At 41.5% G+C, this 25,882-nt stretch overlaps 1 protein-coding gene across 2 annotated transcripts; it reads right to left on the bottom strand.

Annotated features, from left to right (window-relative positions):
* Nucleotides 1-1,382: 1,382 nt before the first annotated feature.
* Nucleotides 1,383-25,758, bottom strand: PLEKHA8 (pleckstrin homology domain containing A8). 2 transcript variants are annotated; one of them, XM_014893933.2, is made up of 14 exons: nucleotides 25,605-25,758; nucleotides 15,574-15,690; nucleotides 14,770-14,925; nucleotides 12,957-13,081; nucleotides 11,385-11,543; nucleotides 10,443-10,483; nucleotides 9,596-9,753; nucleotides 6,995-7,154; nucleotides 6,500-6,585; nucleotides 5,824-5,882; nucleotides 4,461-4,591; nucleotides 3,893-3,963; nucleotides 2,576-2,637; nucleotides 1,383-1,654 (listed from the first exon to the last, which is right to left on the bottom strand). In XM_014893933.2, the coding sequence occupies exons 1-14, from the start codon at nucleotides 25,642-25,644 to the stop codon at nucleotides 1,457-1,459; spliced, it is 1,563 nt and encodes a 520-aa protein (XP_014749419.1). In that variant the 5' UTR covers nucleotides 25,645-25,758; the 3' UTR covers nucleotides 1,383-1,456. The 2 variants fall into 2 exon arrangements, with proteins under 2 accessions (XP_014749419.1, XP_088019753.1); XM_088163627.1 differs by having other exon boundaries at nucleotides 1,511-1,650.
* Between the last annotated feature and the right edge of the window lie 124 nt (nucleotides 25,759-25,882).

Here is a 25,882-nt window from a genome sequence, read left to right as displayed (position 1 = left end):
GCCTAGCAAAAGCCAGCACCTACTTCTATGTATGGCAACACTGCCTTCTGTATTTATGAAAACGTACTAAGTCCCTCACTAGCACAGTCTTCACCCTTCCTGCACGTGAGTTAAACTCAGCTCTTTGTACAAAGCCATCTGAAGCCCTAGGTCAACACAGTGAGACCTGCTTATGCCTTGAATTGGAGTCACAGACAGCCTTCTGGTTGGTCACCAACACAACTAGAAATTTTGTCCCTAACCATATCAGTAGCTAAAAGGACTTTTTCATTATTTTTAACAGCAGCAATGCTAAGGAACAGGCTTTTATCTGTATCAGCAAAATGGGAAAAAGGGAAATCTTTCTTAATTTTTAGTCACTTCTAAATAATTTCAAAATTCAAGATTTTTAATTGGTCCCATATTTAATAGCTCCATTACAAATTTTAGCTTCCCCTATACTTTACTCATTTCATGTCCAGTTTCATGAAGTTTCTGCCCATAATGACAGTCTAGGAAGGATTTTAATGATACTTGCTTTTCAAACTGCTAGCTCTATTCAACTGAAAAGCAAGTATCACAATTTTGCATGAATTTGATGCAAGAAACCCCTAAAACCTAAAACAGAAAAACCCTCCTTAACCTTAATAAGCCAGGATGATGGATGTAATCTTCAAATGTTTGTGTAAAGTACTGTTGAAATTAGCTGGGCTGAGTCTCTGTCAGCAAATCTGTGGTCCACTAGCAGGAGCTGGCAGGGAAGCCTTAGCATGTACTGGGAGCTGGTCAGGGAACACAACACCCTGTTTCAAAGGCTAGACCTTGGGGCCACTCAGACCACCAGCCACATGCACCTGTGGTGAAGAGCTGTGTAATACTTGGATTAAAATGTTTATTTAATTTAATAAATAGTTATGTCATGCAAACATATTATTTGCATGAAAGAGCTTCAACTGAAATTGAGAGACAAACTCACCGCATTATAAGCTGGTGTTTAGCTGTCCTTTAGCTGCTACCAGAGTAACAATAACTCTCACTATTCTCCTACACCATAGTAGGGAGTGGGCACAGGGAATGGGAGAGCCAGAGGCAGCAGCACCCTGCCTGGGTGCCATGCTGGTGACCCAACAGCTCTGCTGCATGAGCAGGTCTCTCCTCAGCTACAGCAGCAAAGGCCAAATTCTGCTCTGTTACTTTTATGAGGTGAAGAGAAGAAGAGGTGCACAGGCAGAAGAGAAACAGTCAAAAACATTCATCACGGACATAGTTATGATCCAAAGAGAGACAGTACCTCTGCATTTAAATGCAACACAAGCAATGAAAAGATAAAAATCACACATACCCTTCCCCCAAAACACTCAACACCCATCCCACCTGAAAAGATACAACGAACAGAAACAATGTCCCAAAACCAAAAGGAAGAAATCTTTGTTAACAGACACGGTCCCTGAATTTTTAAGATATGGTCTTGCTGTAGTCATACCACCTCATCTGACTCCAAACCATGTATTTCATAGAGAGTGTCCAAGATATTTAGCTGCTTTTCCATGGCTGGTAAGTAAATGTTGAGGTCCCTCTGCATTCCTTTGTAAAATGTTTCTTCCTGAGGATCGCACTCATCTACAGACAGAGCTGCCACAAAATCTTCATACGTTGGAGCTGCTCTTAAAGCTAACTGGGAGAGGAAACAAAGCTTTTAGATTTGCAACACAGAATGAAAGAAGAAATACAACTAAAGCAATGAAAAACTTCTAAGACTTCTGTCTTTGCACTTAGATGGCATAGCTTCAATTTAATCACGTGTACATGCATATATTGAGAATTTAAACTAGAAGGGAGACTAACTTTTAAAAATATATATTTAAATTATTTTTGTGTAAATCCCCAGTTTAAGATCTCTTCAGAGATGCCTTTTAGAAAGTGTCTGTGTATCATACTTTGTATAAATAAATTGAGCACATCAGAAATTAATCAAATACAAACCCTAAATAAAGTATAGTTTGTTAGGGGAGTTCCCAACTCAGTCACCAAATGACCATCACCAAATTCTCAACATGCTCTTTAGAAAGCTCTCTCCAACAGTTCTGCTTCACTTAGTCAAAGTCATGATTGCCTGGATGAGGTTTTCCTCTTTCCTTTCATAATTTCAGTGATAATTTTCCAGTGACAGACACAAGGGGGAGCTGCCAGACTGGACAAAAAAATTTCCTCTAGCCAATATATTCTACTTCAACTCCCTACACACACTGTGCTAACCCTGTCTGAATGCTCCCATATTCAAAGAGAGATCAATCTTCAAAAAAAGCAACCTCAAATCCTCTTTTCTTCATTTAATAGCCCTGTAAGATTGTGCTCAAAAGCACGTAATTAAAAAATAGTGCATGCAAGTGCAATCTGTCTGTAGAAAGCAGGCTCCACCCCAGAAGTCCACTACTAAACATGAAAAAACCACAATCCTCACTTTGAAAATAAGGTCTGGCAAAGGAATCTATTCATTTTAATACTTAGAATTTTAACATAGTTTATTAGTTACACGCAGCATAAGATCACATGGACAAGACCCCCGGCTCTATCAGCAGCCAAGATAAATACTTACTGCAAAGACCCCGCGGACAACCCAGCCATGGTGCTGCCGTAATGTCTTTCCATAAGCATTGTCTTGAAGGGAAAAAAACAAACAACCAAGAGATAGATGTATGGCAGTTTGAAGTTTGCATCACAAAGAGAACTCAGAGCACAGAAATGACTACTCAAGGGTATATTCTTGCCACTCAAGGTAAATAATGGCTATTTCTCAGTACCGAAGTTATGACTGAAAGGAGATGACAGATTTGGGAGTTCTGTACTGGAGTCTCAGCTCCGCTGTCAAATCTCCTTCAACTCATCCACAGCAAATAAGTGTTCTAACAGACAGGAAGGCTAATGTAAAGTCTAAGAAAATACTGTATGGAGTGAAATTCCAACAGTAAACCAAAGCTGCAGTGGTGGTACAGATATAGGAGAGTTCTTCAGGGGAAAAAACGAATGAAAAAGCAGAAAAAACCAGCAGCATGACTCTGCTGCAGATGCAGAACAATTCAGGGAGTAGTTCAGTGCCGAAGCCTTCAGACTCACAAGGTCAAATAAGTGCCTAAACACTTCCCATGGTGTTTAACACCCATATCTGGTAGCAATGTATCTACAGCTCACTTCCAAGAGCTGCTACATATATAGCTTTTTTTACTAATTCTAAGAGGCAACTGCTTTGCTGTGTAAAAGAAGACAAAATAAAAAGCTCTAAAAAAAGCTGTTTCAAAGTTGGTTTAAAGGATTATTACAACATTATAGTGCAGGCATATAGAGAGGGCCTTGCTCAGGAATAATCAAGTCAAGTCTAAGGGGGCTTTGTATTTTTTTTTTGCACTTGCTGTGGCCAGTAGCCTGACAAGGAACGTGTCAGAAATTGCGTACTTGGAAAAAATCCTTCTTTGTTACAACCTCCCTTTTAATTGATGCAGGCAATTCACAGCCATGTTGGCAGAGGTGATTTCAAAGAATGATGGCCAATCACACAAGGAATTAAAAAACTAACAAAACAGCTATTATACATTTGGGAACACTCCCACTGCAAACCAGTACAGAAATTTGAATGAGTCAAAGCACTTGTTTCCCTACGATATGACTGTCTTCTCTGCCAAAAGTATGCCAATTAAAGGAATCTTTATTTGCTAATGAATCAACATTTACCAGTTATCTAGCAACCCATCTCTAGGCAGTCATTTTAAAAAACTGCAGTTTTCAAAAATGTTGTGTCTTAGAGATCACTTGCCTCCTCAGTCACTGAAGAAAAGAAGACACAGGTTCTAAACAAGGAGGAAAGTAGCCAAGTATGTAAAATTAGAAACACATGAAGAATGAAGTAATTGGCACTTACTCAGAGCTGTTTGGATATTCTTTTCTCCATTCTTCACTTCAGTCAAAAACCCTTTCAAGAACTTTAAACCTCTGCCAGGATGAACCCATGGAAAAAAGAAACCAGGTTTATAAGGAAGTAACCCAAAGTATAACAAAGCCCCCAAAGCTGCAATACAACTCCGAAGTGCAATAAAACTCAGAATTAAGGAGCCAATTTCAATCTGACTAAAATTGCAGCCACCTCCTCCAGCCTCTCTCCCAGTCCAAGGGAAAAACACTTTGCTAAACACTTCTGCTGCTGCAGCTTGAAATCATCTGCTTGATGCCCTAGCCAAGTAGGATCAGTCAGTCATTTACTGTAACTTCACTTCTAGGGGAAAAAAGTTTGCCTGCAATGTTTTTTTCAGGCCTTTTAGTCAAGTTGCAGTGATACAGCCACAGACAGCAGATTAATCTTGAAACTGGCCAGTCTGGATTGATGGAGCCTGTGGGAAGCAGCCAGTCTGCTCCACGTCCATAAGCCTGCACTGGTGAAAGGCTCCTCACTGCACCAGCAGTTCAAAGGAAGGCAGATACAAGGCCATTACCTTTTCAGCCACAGGAGAGCCTCTGTAGCAGAGTTTCTAACTTGTGCTACACCTTCATGCACTTCATGGAGCACAATCTTCTGAAGGGTATCAAACTCTTCTTTGTTGGTTATAAATTTCTGGTTTATTTTCTGGAAAGAATATAACAGGCAAAGCTTTAGGCCTTTTAAGACTCACCATGGGCCTATAAATACCACCCCTTTACCATGACAGTTCCCTGCTAAGAGATACTACAGATTCCCAAGGATGTCACACACATTCCATGGCATGGCTGCTCTGACATGCTAGGCATGCCATCCCAGGGCACACCCCATCTGGCTAACACAACCAAAATACAGTATCTCAAGCAAAAATTTACATTTCTGTTCAACAAAATGCTTGAGGTTCCCATGACATCCTCCCCACTGGAGGAAAGGAGTTAATTCAAACTGCTCTTCAAGCAAAGTCCCATCAACTACAAGCAAAATTTACCTTCTGACCACTGCAAACTCTCAATATGACACTCAGCAATGCCAATGGTTTCAATTTATTCCCAAGTTTCTATACACAACTCCTCACACAAACAAAAGAGACAGTATATAAGGGGCAGACAGATTTTTCTTCTACATTAGAGGAGTAGCTGTCTATCACTTGAAAATAAATATTTTATGTTTTACGTTTTTAAGTAGCGTTCTTTTCTCTTGCTATTTGCAATCTTCCAGTAGCTAGCTTCTATAAGATAAGCAACAAAACAAATCTGATTGTATACAATATTCCTTAGCATACACTCAGAAGATGTTTTGCTTTTATTATTTTTTTCTTGAAAGAACATGCTATGAAAAGTCTTCCTGTGAACACATTTTGTCTCATAACCAGTATTTCAAAGCTTCTTAAAGGTTCTTCAGAAGGTACCTGAAGCTAGAAGAACTCCCAGAACAAGAACCAAGTCTGCAAGTTCTGCCCCAGTCTGCTGGGAAACTGCTTCTTAAAGCATTAACTTTCTCCTACTTGATTGAGCAAAGGGGTTTTTCCCCCACCCCCTTCATTTGTTTTACAGGTTAAAGTCAATATTGCTAACATCACACCATGACTTATAACCTATACAGCTCAGAATCAAAGTCATATTCATTAGGTGTAACAGATGTTTTACTTGGCAGTCAATCAAGTATTTCGTAAGTTTGCACACAACCGGATTTATTACACGCAGCATGTACTGTCAGAACAGAATTAGGGGCATTTCAGTGCTTTAATCTGACAGATGGTAACATTATCAAATATAAATAACCTTCCAATATTGACTCATACCACAAAGATTCCTGAGCACTAGTCTAAAGTAGATATTTTGTTTAAAAAACAAAAATCAGTGCTAGAAATAAGTTGTTACCTTGATGTTGCCTACAAAATCCATCTTAACTGGAGCAAAAACAGTTGGTCCCAGCTTATCTGGGGGAAAAAAAAGGCTGTATTTTAAAATTGTGTCTTTTTCCAGTTGTCATGTTTTACAAAAAATTCATCTACTCACTTAATAATCCTTCTAAATGGCAGGAAAATACTAAATGAACGACAAAATTATATTTTTCTCTAGTATAGAACCAATCCATCCCAGTTGCTGCAAGTGTTAAAATACTCTGACCTACAGTTCAGAAGTCTTCTTGACTGCATGCTCACAAGGCCACCACATCCACTAGATGCAGGGGTCAAGCTGGTGGGAGGCTGTGCTAGGTGAAGATCAAAGTCTTTGGAAAAATCAAATAGAGAATAAAGCTGATGGTCTGCTGTCATCTGTACTAGACTGTAAGGCATCTATGCTGCTTTTCTGAGGGGGAGAAATTGCTGTTCCATACAGACACCTAGATTGCCAAGCAGCTTATATGTGGGTCCCATCTAAATGAGAGTGGATCCTGTTTAAAGAAAGAAACATATTCTGGTACCTGTCAAACTGATTTCCTGATACTGGTTCTAGTATACCACTTCAGTGAAGAAACAAGTTTTCCAACTGCTCCACCTTCACTTGCTGCTGGCAGCAGTCAGAAGAAGGCAGAAGAAAAGAAGCTACTTACCCAGAACTGGCACAATTGCATAACACGACTCCAGGAACTCCTCTGTTGGTATGCCCTCCTCCTCCCGAAGCTCAATATCACTGAACCTGGTGTTCAGGACAAGCAGAAAATATTGTTACCATAACAATTCTTTTTATGTAACATCCAAAAGCAAAATTAGATTTCCTGTCCAAGTCGTTTGCATAGAGGTAAAATTTATAGATATGAAACCACCAACATGGCTTTTGTTTTACTATGTTAAGGTAATTGACTGCAGAGAACACACATTGGGTGGTGTGCAAGGAAGGCCTGCAATTACAAACACGGAAAAACCTCCCACTTCACTCTGTACAGCTAATTTTACAAAAGATATCCTCTTCCAATTACTGTGCTGTAGGCAGCCTTGTTAAATAATCTCAGTAAATACAGTTTTACAGACAGAAAAGTCTTAAAAATAAGTCAATTAAAGGCTTAACATTAAGTTGCAATAATCCTTTTAACTGAAATCTGTACTACCTATTGCTCATGACACTGAAGAAGGTAGGAGAATCATTTTCGTTTCTTTCTTCCTCACACAGAGTCAATCCACTTAAAGAATTTGTTTCTGACTGCAGCAACTTGTGGGCACCACAGCTTTCTACAGCTTGCAGCTTGTCCTCTCCATTGTCTTTAACGCCTAACATTTATAGTAAACAAAAGAAAAACAAACAACGAAGAAAAGAAAATAGTTACACACACACATATTGTTATTCCTTTTCATCAATATGGCTTTCTATTTGAAAGAAGGCACTTGGATATCTGGATAATGCAAGTTTAATAGCATCCCTGCCAGCACCACTACTGTCACTGGAGATTTGGTCGGTGCTCAGACCACATTTCCATCAGTCACCCTCCCATTTCTTTTAATCAGACACACCAAGGATCAGGCTGCAGTATAGGGGAGCCCACACAAGCAAGTCTTGTGAGAAAGAAGAGCACTGAAGAAGCAATTTAGTGCAGCAGGGAGCTGACTCATTTCCTTGAAAGGAAGATTACTTCTCACACGGTTGTAACTTTCATAGTATTGTTGAAGTGCCGCAGTGCATTTTCAAAAGCAAAAGAACAATAGCAACGTGTTTGCTCCTTCTGATAGGTAAGCAAAGTGGCTGCTTACATGGACACCTGTGTGGTATCAAAGGCTGCTATGTTCTCCCTGATTTCTATAAATAACTTTACACTTTCCCAGAAAAAGACCCAGGTACATCTTCCCCACTGTGGTCTATTTTTTCTTTGGGGTCAAGTACATCTGTTTCACATACAGCACCAGGAAAACAAAGGGAAGACAGAATCTTTCATATACATTCCATACATGGTAAGACCTTCTGACCTCATGAAGAACTTCAGAGAACAAGTAAAGAAGCAAAAATGATTCACAGCATCTACATCATACAAGTCATAGCTAAGCACATCTTGCTGCCAGACTGTCAAATAGCACCCAGGGAACCTGTCTTTCCAAGAAAGGAATACTTTCAAGGGTCAGTGAGGATTACAGAGAGACCTGAAGCAGAACTGAACTTCTGGCTGAAGGGACCAAGCTGCAAGGAACTCTCTTCCTCCAAGTGACAACTGAAAGCAGGCTTACAGCAGTTCCTGTTAGTTGCAGAACCACTGAACAAACCTGGTGCTGGGTGAAAAGAAAACCCCTCATACCCAGACATCACTGACATTCAAAAGCAAAGTGTCTCTGCCAAGGAATGACACAGGTTTGAGTGATGCCACTCTATCCTTGAGGGATGACCTGTCCGTCACTAAGCCACATAGACTGGGGAGTAGAGAAACAGCCCAAGTCTGCAGTCACCCTGCAGCAGTGCTGTGCAAAAAACCTTGGGTCTCTGAAATTTCTAACTCAAAACACTGTAAGTCCTAAATGATAGAGAAATTTGCTATGGGACTTAAGTGCTCAAGCACTTTTAAAGACTGACTGCTCTTAAAAAAGGAGAGAGGGAAGGAAAAGTATCTGAGACAGAGCTCTTGGGGTGAGAGGGAGCACTCAGCTACAGCCATCAGTGAGACAAAGCCCATGGGCTTGCTGGGTCAGCCCACCCTCTATGGATGGCTATGCACCCCATACTGACAGCAAAACTCTGCAGCTCAAACGTGTGTACCCAAAAGGGGATAGCCTTTTCTATTCTGTGCACAGGAACCACAGTAGCTAAGTGACACCAAGAACTTGAATTAGTTTGACGTCCTTATTTTAGGGCTGTTTTATTGATATTATGCTAAATGGTGTCATGTGTGTTACTCTGCAAGGACTTGCCACATGACATAGTACCAACCCCAAAAATGAGAAAAACTCCAAAGAGAACCCATGAGGGCAAAATCACTATCATCATTAACTTGCACTTAAAAACTTCTGCAGACTCACTGACTGCATATTTATATTTTCGATTAACAGCCAGGCAGAGAAATCCATTGTTCAAGAATGGTACAGTCCATTCAACAGCATGTGCAAAAATCATGTTATATGAAGAGTTATCCAAATTAAGTTCAGCAGCCCTTAACAATATAACCATATAGGAGGGAATTTTATACTGAATTTTTCAACAGCATTTCACTGAAGTCACACACAAATCTAAGTTTCATGCTATTGCTAAGATAAAAGAAGAAATAAGATGCTTTATAGGATACTCTCAGTTGCAGAAAAAAGGTTAATTTTCTGCAAACATTTCTCAGAGCAATCAAGAGTTCAAGCCCTCAGACAGGCAGACAAAGATCCCATGGCCCCTTCTGACACTGCAGTCCTACAAACTAGCAGGGAATAATGTGTTTGCCCACAGTGCATGGAGAGCCCAAGCTCTGCCAGGCTGTTTTGTTACACACACGTCAATCTGCACCTGGAGGGCCTCAACTTGTCCAAAACCAAATTTTTAATTTCCTTCTCTGTTCAGTCCCAAGCTAGCCATCAACAAAGGCAGCAGGAGGTATGCTGAGAAAACTTGCAAGGGGCAGGATCAGACTAAAAGACTGATATTCCTCTCCTGAGAGTCAGGGATCAGCAGTATCACAAGGAGCCTACATCTTCCTTAGTTTACACGTATGGAATAATCATCCTGGACAAAAGATTGTGCATATACTTACTTGCCAAATCCTCTGCTACATGATCTTCAACATGAACGTCACCTGTCCCCTCATACATTTCCAAGTTTAAACATTCCATACTTTTAATAACTGCTTGCTCTTTATGGTTAATTTCTGCTTTTACACAGCCATTTTCACAGGAGTTCAATTCCACCTGCCTGAAGAAAGGGAAAGAATAATATTTAGTGCATAAAGCATTGCTTGGCTAGCTTCTTCTTGTGAGCACACAAATAACAAGAGAAAAATGGTTGACAGAAGTTATAGGCTGTCACAGACTGCCCTGAGCAAAGAACTTGTCTAAAATAATAACAAGAACGAGGCAGCTTTTTGCAGCAAAGAGAATTAAAGACAACCTCGGCTTACAGAGTTCAAGTACATTTAAAATGATCTTTATTAAAAAGGTACATAATCAAAAGATATGATTACAGAAAAGAAAATTGCAGGCAGGTATTGTAATTTCTAGAATATCCCCTCATTAGTACTTTAAAATATATATCCTTCCCACCTAGTCCAGGAATCAGTCTGCTCACCATCAATGATTTTTATGAGCTTTATGGAGTGGAACCTAAAATGCAGGAAGGAGCACTGAAGTGGGAAAGAGTTGGCTGGTGATTGAGCAGTAAGACACCAAGTGGAGTGCAGAGAAAAATGAAAGGGAAAGGACTGATACAGAAGAGACATGAGGTGGGATGAGCCAGATCCCTTTTGTTTCACCTGCTTCCAAGTAGGCAGCTCAGAGTGATGCAATTCTGCCTGCATCCAGTAAGAGTAGAGTAGCAATATAGAAAGAACAGACACTGCCAAACACAGATTAGAAAGAGACTGACAGTAAAGACTTCTGTTATACCTTTCTGTTGAGGTGTGACTGGACAAGACAGAGTGCTTTACCTGAAAGATATGGAGGGGGAAGAATATTGTTTAAAGCAAGAAGACTGTATCATGCTTCTCAAACTTCACATTTTATTAAACACAAGTTGGAATCAGCAAAAAAACACTCCCTAATTCTCTGACCTGGAAGCAGTATACAGACAAATGTGAAAATGGTGCTACATTATTATACTGTTATAATATTGCAAAGAAAAAAAGAAAAAGGAAAAGAGAGACAATCAGATTTCTCTCAGAAGCTAGTTAGCAAGTGTCAAGCGAGACACCACACAGCATATAGAAAAGAAACAAAGTAGTGAGTTTCCTTGGCAATGTTTTCTTTTAATAAAAATGTTTTGAAAAAAACCAGAAGAAACATGAGGCTAGATACTGGGGAAGTGAAGCAACCTCATTTCTCAGATTCAGTCATGCATCTATCTTGCTACACAGATCTTAACTTCCTGTTTGCCAGAGATGTTCCAGTTTTCTATATGTAGTTATGGATCCAGGATTCAAGAAAGTGCCCTTCTCATTAGAAAGCTAAAGTTATCAGCTCCCACTGGCATATTAGCACATATCCAATACTGCTGTAGCTCAACAGAGTAATAATGGCTGGGAGCTCCCACATGGACAAACTTGCTGTAGAGCCAAAGTATTTTGACACACCACTGTATGACTTTCTGTGAAACACCACAGTGTAACTTTCAGACCCTGCCATTAAAGGTTAAGAGATTGGTCACCACTTATTTAAAAAATGGCCCTACCTCACTTGCAAACCACAAGAAATAGCAGAGTTTGTCCAGTGCAGGACCAGTAGCTATGATATGGGCAAAAAGGCATTCCCTACTGCTACAAACACTACTTTTGACAAAAGAACCCATTAGCATCCCTGCTGAGGCAAAGAGAAGAAGATACTGGCCATTACCTTGCTCGTTCTGAGAACTGCTAAATTTGGGGATCCAGGTGGGGTCTGATGCAGTAGCTCAGAAGTGAAGGCAGTATTTGCAATCTGCATACATTCTTCAAGAGTCTTCAGGAAAGTGTCACAGGTTGATTTCAACAGAGCTCCCATATCAATCTCACTCTGTGGGAAGAAATCAATTGGAAGAAATGAACTCACCACAGAAGATCAATTTGGAGCTACTAATGTCTGCAAAGCCAGTTGTGATTTCTGGTTAACATGAATTAAAATTCAATGTGTCAGCTGCTCAGAAAACTAACATCACGTATTACTGGGGCTATGTCTCCTTGCAGTATTAGAACTCTTTTCAGCCTCTCAAATACAAGAAGCTTAGTATGCTTATGTTTTGAAATCAATGCCTCTTTAGTTACTTATTGGTATTAGAAGTGCATGAAATACTAAACCTGAATGTATTCAACAATGGCATTCCAGGAAACACCACTGACAGGAGATATCAAAAGTAAACAAATTAAAGAGATGCAGAATGATCTGCAGATAATCATTTCAAAAACCCCACGAACAAAAAATTATTGAAAATGACAAAAATACAGAATGAGGTATCACATTGCCTCTTCATCTCTGCAAAGTGAGATATTCTTGCTGAAATGCTTTTAGCAATAAATCTTTGCAGTTAAATGCTAGTAAGATCAGGGAAAGAGTCTTCTCCCAGATGCATGAAATATGAGCAGGATAAACACCACATTACAGGTCAACACCTGTGAACTGCAAGTTCTAACAGTGCCTTTTAGTCATTTGTACACTGCATCATGCTTCTGCATTGTCTTTTAATTCACCTTAAACAGTTTATCAGGTATCTTTACAGAGATAGTTTGGATAGACAAATGATCAAGCTTCAGGTGTTTTGCCTGCTTGCTCTGCACTTGAAGACCCATCTCTCCAGTGGGAAGCATCCTGGAACTCCACACCATCTTCTCTAGCAAGGGAAGTGCATCCTTCTTCACACATTTCTCTTTCCAAGCAAGGGGCAGATCACTGTCTTTTAGAGATCCCTCTTAAATGAGGCTTCTTTGATCAGAAAGATGTGCAAGATTTGGAACTTTAACTTAAGCGAGGCTAATCAAGTAGTTCTTTTATATCACTTTTTCTTTTTTTTTTTTTTTGTGGTCTGCAACATCTCTTGACCTTTTAAGGGTTTTGGATGTGTTTTGCGGAGCAGGATATTAATGACTCAGTCAGAAAAATGTGCACTTCATGCAAATTATCTTTTTATAAAGGATCTTTTGCTTTTTTTAATCTACTGTAAACACATGATCACTTACAGAGGTGTTACTGTCTAGATCACAGATATCAGATCTCAGTACTTGCTAGCCCAACAACGGGCGAGTCATTTGCAACAATATAATAATACTCCATTTAAACAAGAACTGTTGTGTGAGCACTTCATTTCCCTCAGGTTCTCTGCAGAAGAAGGTTGCAACACTAAGCAACTGTGAGTGAACAGTACATTGGCTACCCAGAAAAGCTCATGTGCACAAGACTTTACATATGCGATCTATAGCAAAAATAGAGCTATACCTCTGGTTCTGACACACCAGAAATGCTGGCTTCCTTTGTTTTATGCACTTGCTGAACAAGGAGGTTACAGTACAGTCTAAGTTCAGACATTTTAGTCTTCAAGGCTTCTGTGTTTTCAGTGAACTCTAAAAGTTAAACAAAAAAAAGTTAAATTTACTGTATCCAATGCAAGGTAAATACACAACATTTGGTCCTAGCAGGCCTTTTAAATAGGACAAAAGCCCTACATACAATAGTCTTTGCTTTCACAAAGTAGTTTAAGGTGCAAGCAATAGCATTGTTTAGATAAGGTTGTAGGTAGAAAACACCAGAACTAAAAGATGCATTCTGTCCAACAAAGGGATTAATTTAATATAGATATCCTTGAATCATGGGATGGATGAGGTTGGAAGACACCATTGGAAACCAGTGAGTCCTACTCCCCTGTTTAAGAACAGCCAGAGCAAATTACTCAGGCTTTGAATGATGCCAAGGATGGAGACTACACAACCTCCTCTGTGCAGCCTTTTAGTGTTCCCTCATCTTCACAACATAAACATTTTTGCTTATGTTTCAATTGAGTGGTTTGTATCAAAATTCATGCATATTTTCTCTTGCTCATTAAGATGCTGGCTTCATTTTTTATGCTCTCTCACTAGGTATTTCCTTTAATTACCTTAGCGGCCCTTTGCTGGACTCACTCCAGTGTGTCCATATGTTTCTTGTACTGAGAAACAGAGTGCAGAACTGAGAAGAACTAATCCAGATAAGATTAACAGCCATTCTGAGATTTTTCAGAAAGTAATGTTTTTGATATTAGAGTCCCTGAATTATAAAATAAATAGTCTGTTAGTAAGACTAATGTAGTTTAGTTCTGCAAATCCATCACTAGCTTTTCACCCTGTGCTACTGTATGTCACTTTACAGATATAACTTTGTTCTGTTCTCTAGGCATGGCACATCAGATCCCCACCTGGTTAAATGGCATCTTCTGCTCAGTTCTGACTCAGTTTGAACCAGTAGATACAAAGCCTGGTGATAACACACATAAGGCTAAGAGGAGAAGCAAATCCTCATCTCAGGGAAAGAAGTGCTTGCCACCCCCTGCATTTGCTCAGGACATTAATAATTTGCTGTTTTCCCATCTTCTGTATAGTCACTGTGCTGAGGTTACACAAGGTTAAGGCATGAGGCCTCACAGTGCTCTGTGACTAATGCCACACTTGTAAGCAAGAGGGGTTTTCACTGGGGGAAGGAAGGGGAAGCGAGATTGCTGGTGAAAGCAAAGTAGTAAGTGAATTAATTTTCATAGCCTGACCATGGTCAGATTTAAGTATCTGAATACTAACAGATTTGAAACCCGGTGCAAATCTTTTCTTAATTGCTGAGGCATTCTCAGAGGGCAGAAGATAGTCCAATTAGAACATGGAAGGAAAGGGTGTGAGGAACTCCAAAGCGGAAGAGACACTGGTGTGAGAAGTTGGGTCATCATATTTAGACAGCTGTACTGGATGGGGGTCTTACATTCTTGTACAGTCTGCATCACAGTGACCCCTAGCCAGGGCCTATTTACTCACTGTACTTACAGAACCCATCAGCACATGGCTTTAAATTATTTTTATATAGTGTATTTTAAGAAAAAAACATTTTTCAAATCCTTGCCCTGAGAATTAATACCTGAGATTTCTAGATAACATTCTCACATGTCTTAGCTTTTAGCAGCACCAAAGACCTGAAGCACAGGCTGGACACTGAAGTTGTATATACATGCACTAGAAGAAAGCATGGGGAAACATAAAGCAAACATTATGTGCCCACAAAAGGGTGTTCTTGCCTTTTTCCTTCTGTGTCCTGCTGTCAGTCAGACAGGCTTTGGCAGTTCCTAGTGCAACCAGCCACTTTTGCCTTTCAACTGCATTTCTTGCCTTCAGATAGAAGTACTGCTCCCCTGGGATAATCAGGTCCATTCGTGTGTTATCTGCGGGATGAACTGAAAGCAACATAGATTTCAGACCAGCCCTCGAGCCCATCCCAGCCCAACAAAACATGCCAGCAGATGTGTGTTAGGTGGCAGGTCAAACAGTAATGAAAGAGGAGGGATCTATGGTACCAAGTTCCTCCACTGCTATTTTATGACTTCTCCTTTGAGTTAGGGAATGGACAGGACACACATGTGTACAGCTATGAAAGACAGTTTTGTGATCAGTATAATCTAAGAGCCACTATGGAAAGGGCAACCTTTTCTGGCAAGCCTTTCCTTCAAGCTTCCAGCCCTTAAATGAACCTCAAAAATGTGGCAATATGACTGAGCAGACCTAGGACTGAAGTTTATTATTCATGTTTCTAGCTTCAGCTCTGTGCTTATGAGGAGTCATTTGAAGCTGTGCAATGTTCCAGCACAGCTCATGAAAATCAGTGACCCATCTGCATGTAGAATACCCATGATATTAGAGGCTTGCAGTTCTCTCAACATTTTCAAAATACTATAGTATAAAAAAATCGCATATACACCAAGTTACTGCAAATACATACCAGAGAAATCAAGCTGCCAAATAGTTCTTGTCACCTGAAATTGCATCTTGAATGCAACATTATTGGACAAACTTCATGCAGCTGAGTGTTACTGTATCTTAGTTACCTTGAATTTCACAAACAGCCATTTGGATGCTTCCCTTACAACCCTTCCAGGCATCTTCCTGAGAGTCATAGTAGGACAGGATGCCACCACAGAGAAGGAACCACCGAGGCTGCCAGCCTGAAAAACAAAACTGCATTTCTCAGATACACCTCTCCCTGCAATTCCACCATCCCTCTCACTTGAGACTTGCTGCAAATATGGCCCCAAAGATCCTCAGTCCCCCTGGGAAAACAAGACCCTTTGAAGTATTAAGATTTGTGGACAGACGTGGATGTTGTACACCATAACCCCTGCTGGTACCTACATGTCCGTTCTGCACACAGCTGGACCTCAGCAGTGTGTCTTGAGATGCCATATGTTGTTTTCAGTAGTTTTGCTAACATAGCATCGCTGACTCACTCTTCCAAAACCACCTTCTCAGTTTACCACCCCCCAATTCCTTCCACCACTCCTCAACCCACCTCTTCACTCTTCCCAAAAGCCACCTGTGCTGCCTTGCCTTACAAGTCCTCCTCCCTTGAAGAAAGGGCTAGCCAGGTTATCTTGAAAAACAACACATAAGAATTTCTTAAAAATCAACAGAGGAACAGAGGCGGATCTGTTGCTTTCTGAACATTCTGAACACCATCTTTCAGTGAAGCAATTTTCAACAGCTCTTGAAACTCCTTGTGCTGCCCACGTAAAACATAGTCTTGAATTACTGACCTGCATTTCTGGATATCTTTCCCAGCGAAGAATCAAAACACAAGGCTAGACCCACACCAGTAGTTCTGGGTACACTTTTGCCCACCCTGCTGCCCAACTTGAGAAGTAAATTATCCTTTTTTTTCTACTCTTGGAAGCACTACAGCAGTATGAAAAGATAAAACCCAACATGACCTGACAGCCACCATTTGTGTCTAATTAAAAACTACAAGCTCATTAACTTAAGAAGAAATGAGGCAGCAACGTCACTGGAGGAAAGCAGCTTTCATTACTGAGCTGCAACAAGCTTCCCTGGCCAGGTCCAATGGATTGAGATTCTGACACTCCCACACTGTGCCAGCAAACCATCTCTGGAAGGAACCCTTGGACAAGACTGTGTGGGCCACATGGCTCTTAGACATTTTGGAAGAGGGTCCTCACTTCTGCTATACCCTGCATCAGGGCTCTGCCAACCAGCACTGTGCTGCAGAAGCCCAGGCTGGGCTTGGACTAATGTCACATTGGAGGAATGACAGCTCCTTTCCAGCTAGAAATTGGTTCCTTAGACTACTGCTGAAACCAAGCACAACACAGTTTAAGATTAGAAAGGCCTAAAGCCTCTGGCTAACAGCAGGAGTACGGTCTGGCTTTCCCCCGCTCCTTTTTTTTAATTAAATCAATACCGGTGCATTCAGTTCAACCCAGTTTATAGATTACCGAACCCTGTGTGGGGGCTGGAAAACAAATTAAACATAAATATTATTTAATTCCTTTCCAGATCTCTTCCATTATTTCCTAGAAGAATATAAAAATATCAAAAATCCGAAGTGCTCTCAACACTTCTTTACTTTATATGAAGCGGGGGAAAAAAATCACAAGAACAAGAATTAAAAAAAAAAAAAAAAAAATCAGCAAGACTTGTTTCTATTTGTCTTGCCTCCAAAATGAAGTAACTATCCTAAAAGTCTCTACTGATATGTGGGAACTCATAAAAAAGGAAGCGATTGTTCAGCAGAGAGAAGCAGTTAATTGCTTCAGACACTCAATGGCACAGAACCAATTCTTTAAATAATGCACAGCGCCACAGTCAATACAAGCCTCTAATTCAGTCTGGAGCTCCTGCTGCTGCACATGAATCATTTCAGCCATGGTCCTACAGCTTACAATTGCAGCTGATGCTCAACCAAATTGCATCCCATCAATCAAAGGCTGTGCAATCAATTAGCCAACATACAAATCACTCTGCCTCCATCACTTTGGAGGCTAGTTAAAAATATGTTATGAATCAATATATTTTTCGAGACTTTTATTTGTTTTTTTTGGTTCTGAGTCTTGGGGTTTTTTTTGTGGGGAACAGAGCAACTATCTGTATTCCTTTGCAGAAGCCGACTCTTCTTTAATTACTAGATACATATTAAAGACTGTGATAGACAATTTTTACCTAAGACAATATACATTTTCACAAGCGAATTTTTACACTAATAAAAACACATTTTTGTAAACGGAAAACAATTAAAAAAAAAAAAAAGACTCACAGCAAGGTTCTGTCAGAAGATGCACTAACCACCTGGTACTCACTGACACTGAGTCAGCAGCCATGGGAAGGTTATCCTAAACAACCAGCTAAAAATAGCATGTGGCTGAAAAATCATGGGTACTGCACAGGGATACAGTCTTTAATCACAGGAGTTTCACTTCTGCAGACAAGTGAATAGAGGAAAGAAAACACAAAAACAAAAACCAAAGGAGCAAAAAGATACTTAGGCACTTCCAAGAACACAAGTCTTGGCTTTACTCAGTGTTATTTTCCTCCCATAAACTGTCATTGGAATACTGCAATTTTTGGAATTGAGCATTCAGATTTCACCTGATATGGAAAGGTAAAGCTGAACCTTTTAAGGTCTTACTGGTGCCAGCATTAGCATGACTTTGAAGAAGAATTTAAGTCCATTATACTAGTGCTGTACAGGCAGGAAAAAATACAGCTCTTACTTCCAACATCTCATTTTAGAGGCACAGTACCATTAACAGTAAAAATTGACCTTGGTAGGAAAGGTATGTACAAAAAATCCCCAATGAAGAACAAAGCACAATAAAAAGTTATTAGTAGCTTAAGGTGTCAGCCATAGAACAGAGTGAAGATATTCCAGACGACTTCACAGGCACTGGTTAAAGTACATATGACACTCCTGTGTGAAACCTACAGTTAATGCCCGTAGTACCTGAAAGATCTGATACTGTCCACTACAAAAACAGATATTTACTTTCTTAGGCACAGACTGTGCCTGCTAAGGATTCATTACTTCTCGAGAAGTTTCCACAGAAAGAAAGATCTGCCTACTTCCCCCACTACCCTTCAGGAAATCTGGATGTAGCTATCACTGAGCAAACTTGACATTTCTTGATAACACAGTTGAAATTTGGACATAATTCAAACCTTAATGTTATACAACTCAGACTCCAGACAGCATTCCTTCCAAAGTGCCAAGCCTGAAGAAAAAAAAACCCCAAACATTTGAAGATATGTAGATCATGTCAGACATCTACAAAGCCAAGCCATCTGGGAGAATTACATACTCAAGAAGTCAAATTGATGACCTGGAAAACAAGCTGCAATTAAGAGACGCCAGTTCCTCCTGCATTTCTAAAATGCATAAAGGCCAGACACTCAGGTTTTTACTATTGCTTGCTTTCCATCAGAATTATGTAACTCCCTAGGCTTATTAATTTCTTGAGCTTCAGAATGTTTTTGTAAAACTTTTACAATAGATAGTCTTTGGACTTCTTTGACCCTAATCCAGACTTTAACTGCAGATAGGAGATAATTAAGAACTTTCCATATTACAACATCTGTCTAATAGGAGGACTTAAAGCCACCATCACCTCCCTACTGCTTAAAACAAGGGCAAGATCCAAGACTTAGTTGCAGGCAGCACAGCAGGACAGATCCCTGTTTTTCTGTGCAGGGTCACAAAAAAGTCCCAGAGTGGGTGCCCTGACAGTCAGAGCCATCTCTCATTGAGAATGAGCAATATCCATTGTTTCCTCCCACCCCGAGCAAATGCAAACTGTGCCACGTGCTCCATCACCTCCAGCTTTATCTCCCAAGGGCAAAAGCACCACACCGTCTGCCCTGTGCTGTGTCAGTGACTGATAACTGGACAAGAACTGCTGAAAACTCAGTTCTAGCAGGGCAAAGACACTGTCAGTCAATCAGGTTTCTAGTCAGAAAAAGCAATTAGCAAGAAAGTATTTTACACAGATCAAACTTAAAACTTTTCCCCTTTCTCATTCAAGGAACAAAAGCAAAAGATTATCTTGACATAAGCATTTTGCACTCAAAACTGGTGCCTACTTTTTCTATACAGCCTCCTAAGGCTACCCAGTATTTTGGGAAGGGTTCCAAGTGCTGGAACACATTTTGCAGCCTTAATTTTACAGCAAAACAATTTGATAGGATAAAAATCCAGTGTGTATATATGAGGGACAGCAGAAAGGCAGACAAGAGTGTGACAATCTATGCCTCTTCTCTGAGCTATTATCCTGTCACCTAGAGAGCAACTTCTGGAAATGCCCATATTGCAATTTTATTCTGATTATGTGCATACTAACAGCAGGAATCAATACAAATAGGCCCCTAAAGGTAATGAAGTTCAAAGATTTGGCACTTTAACAACGGTATCACTTTTTAAAGCACTCGTTTGATGGACGCTAGAGGGTCAAGTGAAGGAAGCAACAGCTGGATGGGCTTTAAAACAATGACCTTCTCCCAAAAGATTTTTCTCACAGGAGTTCCATAAAGTTCACTTCTGTTTCAATCACAACTGTGAGGGCAGTGTTAGCTGCACTGAAAAAGCATCCTGTCATCACAGGGCAACTGAGTTTGTTTGCAAACGCTTTTACGGCAGTGCCCAGCCAAGGCACAGAGAGCACAATGTACCAGCCATCAGGCATTTTTGAAGGGGACGCAGCGAAAAGATGAAGGGCAGAGAGGGGATCATGGTGCAGGCAGAAGTTCAGTAATACAGGCCCACTGCTCAGACACACTAATTCAAGTCATACAAAGCTCCTGGGAGGTTTCCTCCTCTGTTTATACTTCCGAGCCCCAGCTCCTCTGTCTGACCCCTGGGGTGGTTGGTTATCAAGCCAGACTGCCAACACACTGAATTTATGAAAGCACATACAGATACTCATGATGATATCTCTTCACCATCAGTCTACCACACCTTTGGTTTCTGCCCTATGCAGCCATTCCCTGTGATCACTTACTTCAGTGCAGAGGGACTGAATGCAGAGGCACCGGTACTGCAGCATACCTGGCAGGGAATGCTGCACCATGGAGGCTCTGCAGCACTGCTCTAACACTTACAGAGGAGAGAGGGGACACCGATTTCCATTCCTGCAGCCTCATCAAACTTTTCTACCGTGAGCAAATTACACAATTCCAAAAAGGATGGACAAAAGCAAGATTGCTGCATGAAGAAATACAGAGGGAAAGGGAAGAAAATAATGCGAAAGAAGGTCAAATCACACAAAGACAATTAAGCAAAATCCAAAGAGAATTAACTAATCAGTCTTTGAAGTATCCTGCATGAAAAGTCTCATCCAGCCAGAACTAGCTGAGAGTCAGGCATTCTAAACCAACACCTGGATCCCGAGAGCAGCTACAGCCAGTAATAGAAGGCAGATCATTGCCCTGAAGGCAACAGAAACCTCAGCTGTCTAGGTCCAACTCCACAAAAGCCAGACTTCTAATTTTATACAATCAGAACTTGGACTATACCCAGAGGCTAAAATGAAGGGGGAAATTACAAAAGGCTTTTTAGAACCAAATCTTTATGTAAGTGTGAAGTTTTTGATTAATTCCGCCATGTCTGGAAACAGATGAGCTTATTTCCAGAGCTTGATATCAGCTGGAAGGAAACTCGTCTCTTATCCCAAAAAAGGTCAAATTTCTTAAACTCCCAAAACAAAGACTTGCTCTAAGCAATATCATGTGCATCCAGATCCAAGAACTAATACTTTTTCACATTTTCTTGAGCTCTACCCCAAGTTTATTAAGGAATTCTGAATTATTAGAGACAAGAGTAATTAAAAGTTTTATGTGAAAGCTGAAATGTACTGCTTGGTGCTAGCTCTTGGTATTTTGGGATAAAATGAAAAGAATCCAAAGTACAACAATATACAGAGGGGATGATTACATACAGGTAGATGGGGAGAGCTAATTGAAGTATGTGGCATGATGCAGCGTCACTGGTGATGACATGAAGGTGAGTCTATCATGCCTTGAGGAAGATTTATTACTTAAGAGTTAGAATTACTCAGCACAAATAAGGAAATGAATGTTTAAATATCAGCAAAAGCTTAGCTTCGTAAAGGAAAGCTATCAAAGCCATTTCATGGAGCATGTAACAAATACCAGGCAAGCCAGTGGAAGCAGTCATCATTTTTCATCTAATGATGAAGCTGCCTTTGAACCCCACATCCAAGAGCTGATCCATACCATCTCCTCCAGAGTTAGCAGCAATATTGCCTGTGGCCAGCAATCCCATATAGGGTGTGTACCTACACTGAAGATCTGAACTGAATTTCAGCAGAAAGAAAAAAATCAACTTGAAAGTGCCAAGCTTTCACACCAGTGAAAGGAGGTATTCCCCAACTCCACACTGCTTCCCAGCAATAGCTTACTCATTCTATAAACCTAATGAGAAAAAAATCATTATGCCTTTTACAAGGCAAACTCCAAAGACGAAATCAATTTATTTTATTAATCAGAAGTTATGTTCAACAAAGAGCATGCATTGCAGGTTAAGTTCAGTCGGAGAGTCCCATGGGAAGCAGTTTCCAAGCAGCAAAGAGCAGCCTTCACGTGCAGTTCAGCTCCACTCTCTCCTTCCTCTATCCTGCAAGCAGCAGCCCCCAGATGGAGATCAGTCACGCTATGACACTGCAGCCAGGATCTGCCTTTGATGCTGCCCACACCACAACAGTTTGTGCTCAGCCAGGACTGCAGGCAGTGGCAGCCCAACACACCGGGGAGCTACAGGGAAGGCACACGGTGACACTGCCATCATTCCAACTGCTTACTGCAGTAAGTGGCACTGAAGCAATAGTTACACACCCATCCCCAGCCCCCACCAAACAAAGCTAACATCAGAGAGAGACTTTTGGCAAAGGATGAAATCTAGGAATTTTTTAAGATCATGTTACATGCTTTGACTATAAGCTCAGCTGAGGCCAACTTACATGCCTGCATGATTTAAGCCACCCTGCTCTGGATTTTGAGGATTAACAACTTCAAGTTTACAGATGCATTATATATTTGCCCAAGAGAAAAAGTGCTGTCTCACTTTATATGACAATAATTCTGCTTGCAAAGTTCCCTGCTCTCTTAAGGTTTTAACCGATTTAGTGGAGGAAGCACAGACAAGAACAATCAAAGGACACACACTGCAAAAACAAGATCCCACCAGATCTTCATAGGCTAGAACTTTGTGAATGTATATCTGATTTAAAGCTGGCACACTTCACTTGAACTTAAACAAAAGTAACACACTGAGAAATCACTATCTGGTGGCCATTGCATTAGGGGACAGAAAAACTCTAAAAATCTCAGTTTTCTAAACTCAACAGATTTCCAAGGTAGCACTGGAAACCCTGCATACAGAAACCACAATATGAGTACAGGATCAACACCAGAGGAAAAACCCTTCCTCCAAGCAGAAACCAGGTAATACTGATTTGATTTATCCTAATCTTTATAAAGTAAACAAGTGCATTTATTACAAACAAGATAACCTGTTTAAGCAGTAAGGCAAACTGATCTTTCAATTGGTGGCAATCATGGTATGCTTTCTTTGCCCTTTGCCCACAGAAAACCAAACTTGTTTCCTATTTCTGAAATGTTCCTGCTGCCAATAACTATGCATTTTGCAATACAGATCTAGCTCCCAGTCCAAGAGCTGGGAGGAAATGGGTTGATGTGGACCTGACCTCTCATGATGGCAATGACAGAAGGCATTATGAAATCAAAATTCCCAGAAAAGACTCAATTACCAATAAACTCCCGTCAGCTCTTCTCTCACAGCAAGAAGGAAAAGCAGTTCTTTTATGCTTGTTCTTTTTTGAATGTCTTATCGTCTCTGTGAGGGGTCCTCCCCATTCTGAGGTACATCAGCACCATGTTATTAGCACAGGCACACACCAACACAGAGAGACGACACACAATTTCCCTACTTGTCGTGTGCATCATTTGCACTATACAGCACCTGATTCATCAACCCTGAGCAACAGGAAAAACATACTAGGGGCAGAATGCTGGCAGAAATACTGTTCTGGATGACCTGTTGAACCTTCTTATCCCTGAAAGGAGGCTTTCCTGTCTCTCACTCTCCAGCTCTTTGTTATTGCTACAATGAACACTGCATTCCAGAATGAATTAATTGTTTTTTGCATCTCTGCATAAATTTATAACTTAATGGCTTCAGGGTAGGAAGTCTTCATTTTACGGCAAAAGAAAGCACTAGTATGTACAGACAGCTCGCAGAACAGCAAATTTACTGTTTTCAAACACACCATGGGTCTTCTACAACCTAAGGAAAAGGCACAGAGTGACCCTGACCACCACACTTACTAGAAGAGTCAAGTTTCAAAAAAGAAATCAGAAGGATGTTTCAATCTTCATCACAGATGTTCTCTCAGTTGACAGCAAAACCCCTTCTAGTTTTCAGCCAGTACAAGTCTTACATATGCAAGGAAAAGTTTCCTTCAGTCTGCACTCACTTAGACTGAGGTTTGCAAAGCGTCATCCTTCTTCATGAAGGGTCATTTGACTGGAATTGCTTATCAATGTGGCTAGCAAAAGAAAACTTAATTTTGATGAAAACAGAATACTTCTTAGTGTTCATCTTACCAGCAAAACAGAAGCCCAGCTGATCCTACCACAGGCACACTCAGGCACTAAAATGTCAAATGCCAGTCAGTTATCTACAACATGCATTGTTTCCCAGACACACATACCCAGGTCTCATGGCACAAAACCAAGCACAAGGGTTCCAGACACGCCTCAGCATCTCAGCAATGCAAAGAAAAACATATACAACTTTCAATCAACTGAACCATAGGTGTTTTTAGTATGGGGAAAGGACTAGTATCACTATCACAGTTCTGCAATTCAAATGAATAAGGCAAGCATGGCTTCTCCTACTGCCACTTCATAATTCAAGAGCATTCACAAATAATTAACAACAAAAAGAAATCCTTGTCTGCTCACTGAGACCTGACAAATTTTGATTCTCATCTCAGAACACCTACTGCCTAAAGGGGAAAAGTCACAGCAATCTTCTAGCACAGCAATAAATCCAGCCTCATGCACCACTCCTGCTCCCCCATCCCTACCACATGAATTCAACACTTACTTGTGCTTCAGCTTTTTCTTTGTTTAATTTTGATTTCCTACAGTTTCCCAGCTAACCAGAGAGATGCAGCTGTTCCAGCCTCTCGGGAAAAAATTCAAGCAAGGCGGCAGCCCTTGCACAAACACCACTGAGCAACACTCGCACCTGGCAATGTCAAGTGGTCGTGGTTACTTTTCTCTGACCTTCAAGTTTCTAAACTGTTCCCACAAACCACAGAGAGGTTTGCACCTGGCAAGACCCGCATCCACATCCCCAAATCCCACACTTCTGCCTCACCTGACTCGAAGGCGCCCGGCAGTGGGCATCCCATGGGAACACAGGGGGCTTCTGACCCCACCACCTTTAACCTCTGCTCAGCAAACTCTGGCCACACACGGCTGCTTCCAACCTGCCATGAAAATCCAGCTTTCCGTGGCACGGGAGCACCAGGAAAATTAAAATTTGGGCCTAGAGCTAGCAGGACAACACCCCTCTCCACCTTTTTTCTTGTCCTTTTTTTTTTTTTTTTTTTTGCATGCCTTCCCATCCGAACGCCCCAAGTGGGACTGAATGGGAGCACTTCTTCCTCCTAGCTCTGGGAATGCCCTGAATCCCCGGCTCGCATCAATAAAAGTTGCACGGGGGTGTGAGGAGAACGGGGAAGTTCGCTGTTCTAGCTGTGACCCAGAGCATCCAAAGCACCCCAAATCCCAACCCATGACCCAAGGAGGACGAGGGGAGCCCCGGACGGGCACTGGCACCGGGATGAACGCCGGGCAGTGACAATAAGGCAGCGCTGGGGCTGGTCCCCGGCACGGCGGGGTCAAGGGGCAGCGCTGACCCGCACCCAGCAAACACAGTGAATACAGACATGTATGTACTTGTATAAATACATGTATGAGAAGATGACGGCGCCCGTCCCGCAAAGGCTGAGCACTGGCAGGAACTCACCGCTCAGATAGTTGGTCCACTTGTACAGGACCCCCTCCATGCCGGCCGGCCCCCGGCCCCATGCAGCGCGGCCGCCCCCCGGCGGGGTCACGCCGCCCGCCGCCGCCCGCGCTCCGCTGCGCCGCCGCCACACAGCGCCATCGCGGGGGGGCGCGCGCCCCGCCCGGCCCGCGCCGCGCCCGCCCCCCGCCGCTGCCGCCACGCTCCTAGCGCAGGGAGCGCCTCAGCCGCGCAGCCACGGCACGGCCCCGCGGCGCTACGTCAGCGCACACCCGCGC

The sequence above is a fragment of the Sturnus vulgaris genome, chromosome 1, assembly GCF_052056855.1.
Source record: "Sturnus vulgaris isolate bStuVul1 chromosome 1, bStuVul1.hap1, whole genome shotgun sequence".
NCBI classification, from domain to species: domain Eukaryota; kingdom Metazoa; phylum Chordata; class Aves; order Passeriformes; family Sturnidae; genus Sturnus; species Sturnus vulgaris.
This window is presented reverse-complemented; position numbering and strand designations above follow the sequence as displayed.

Coding starts and splice junctions, on each gene's coding strand:
- PLEKHA8 (XM_014893933.2), bottom strand. CDS start 25,644: ATGGAGGGGGTCCTGTACAAGTGGACCAACTATCTGAGCG. Junction 13,082..14,769: donor CAGGACACAGAAGGAAAAAG/GCAAGAACACCC, acceptor TTTAACTTTTAG/AGTTCACTGAAAACACAGAA. Junction 3,964..4,460: donor GCTCTCCTGTGGCTGAAAAG/GTAATGGCCTTG, acceptor TCATCCTGGCAG/AGGTTTAAAGTTCTTGAAAG.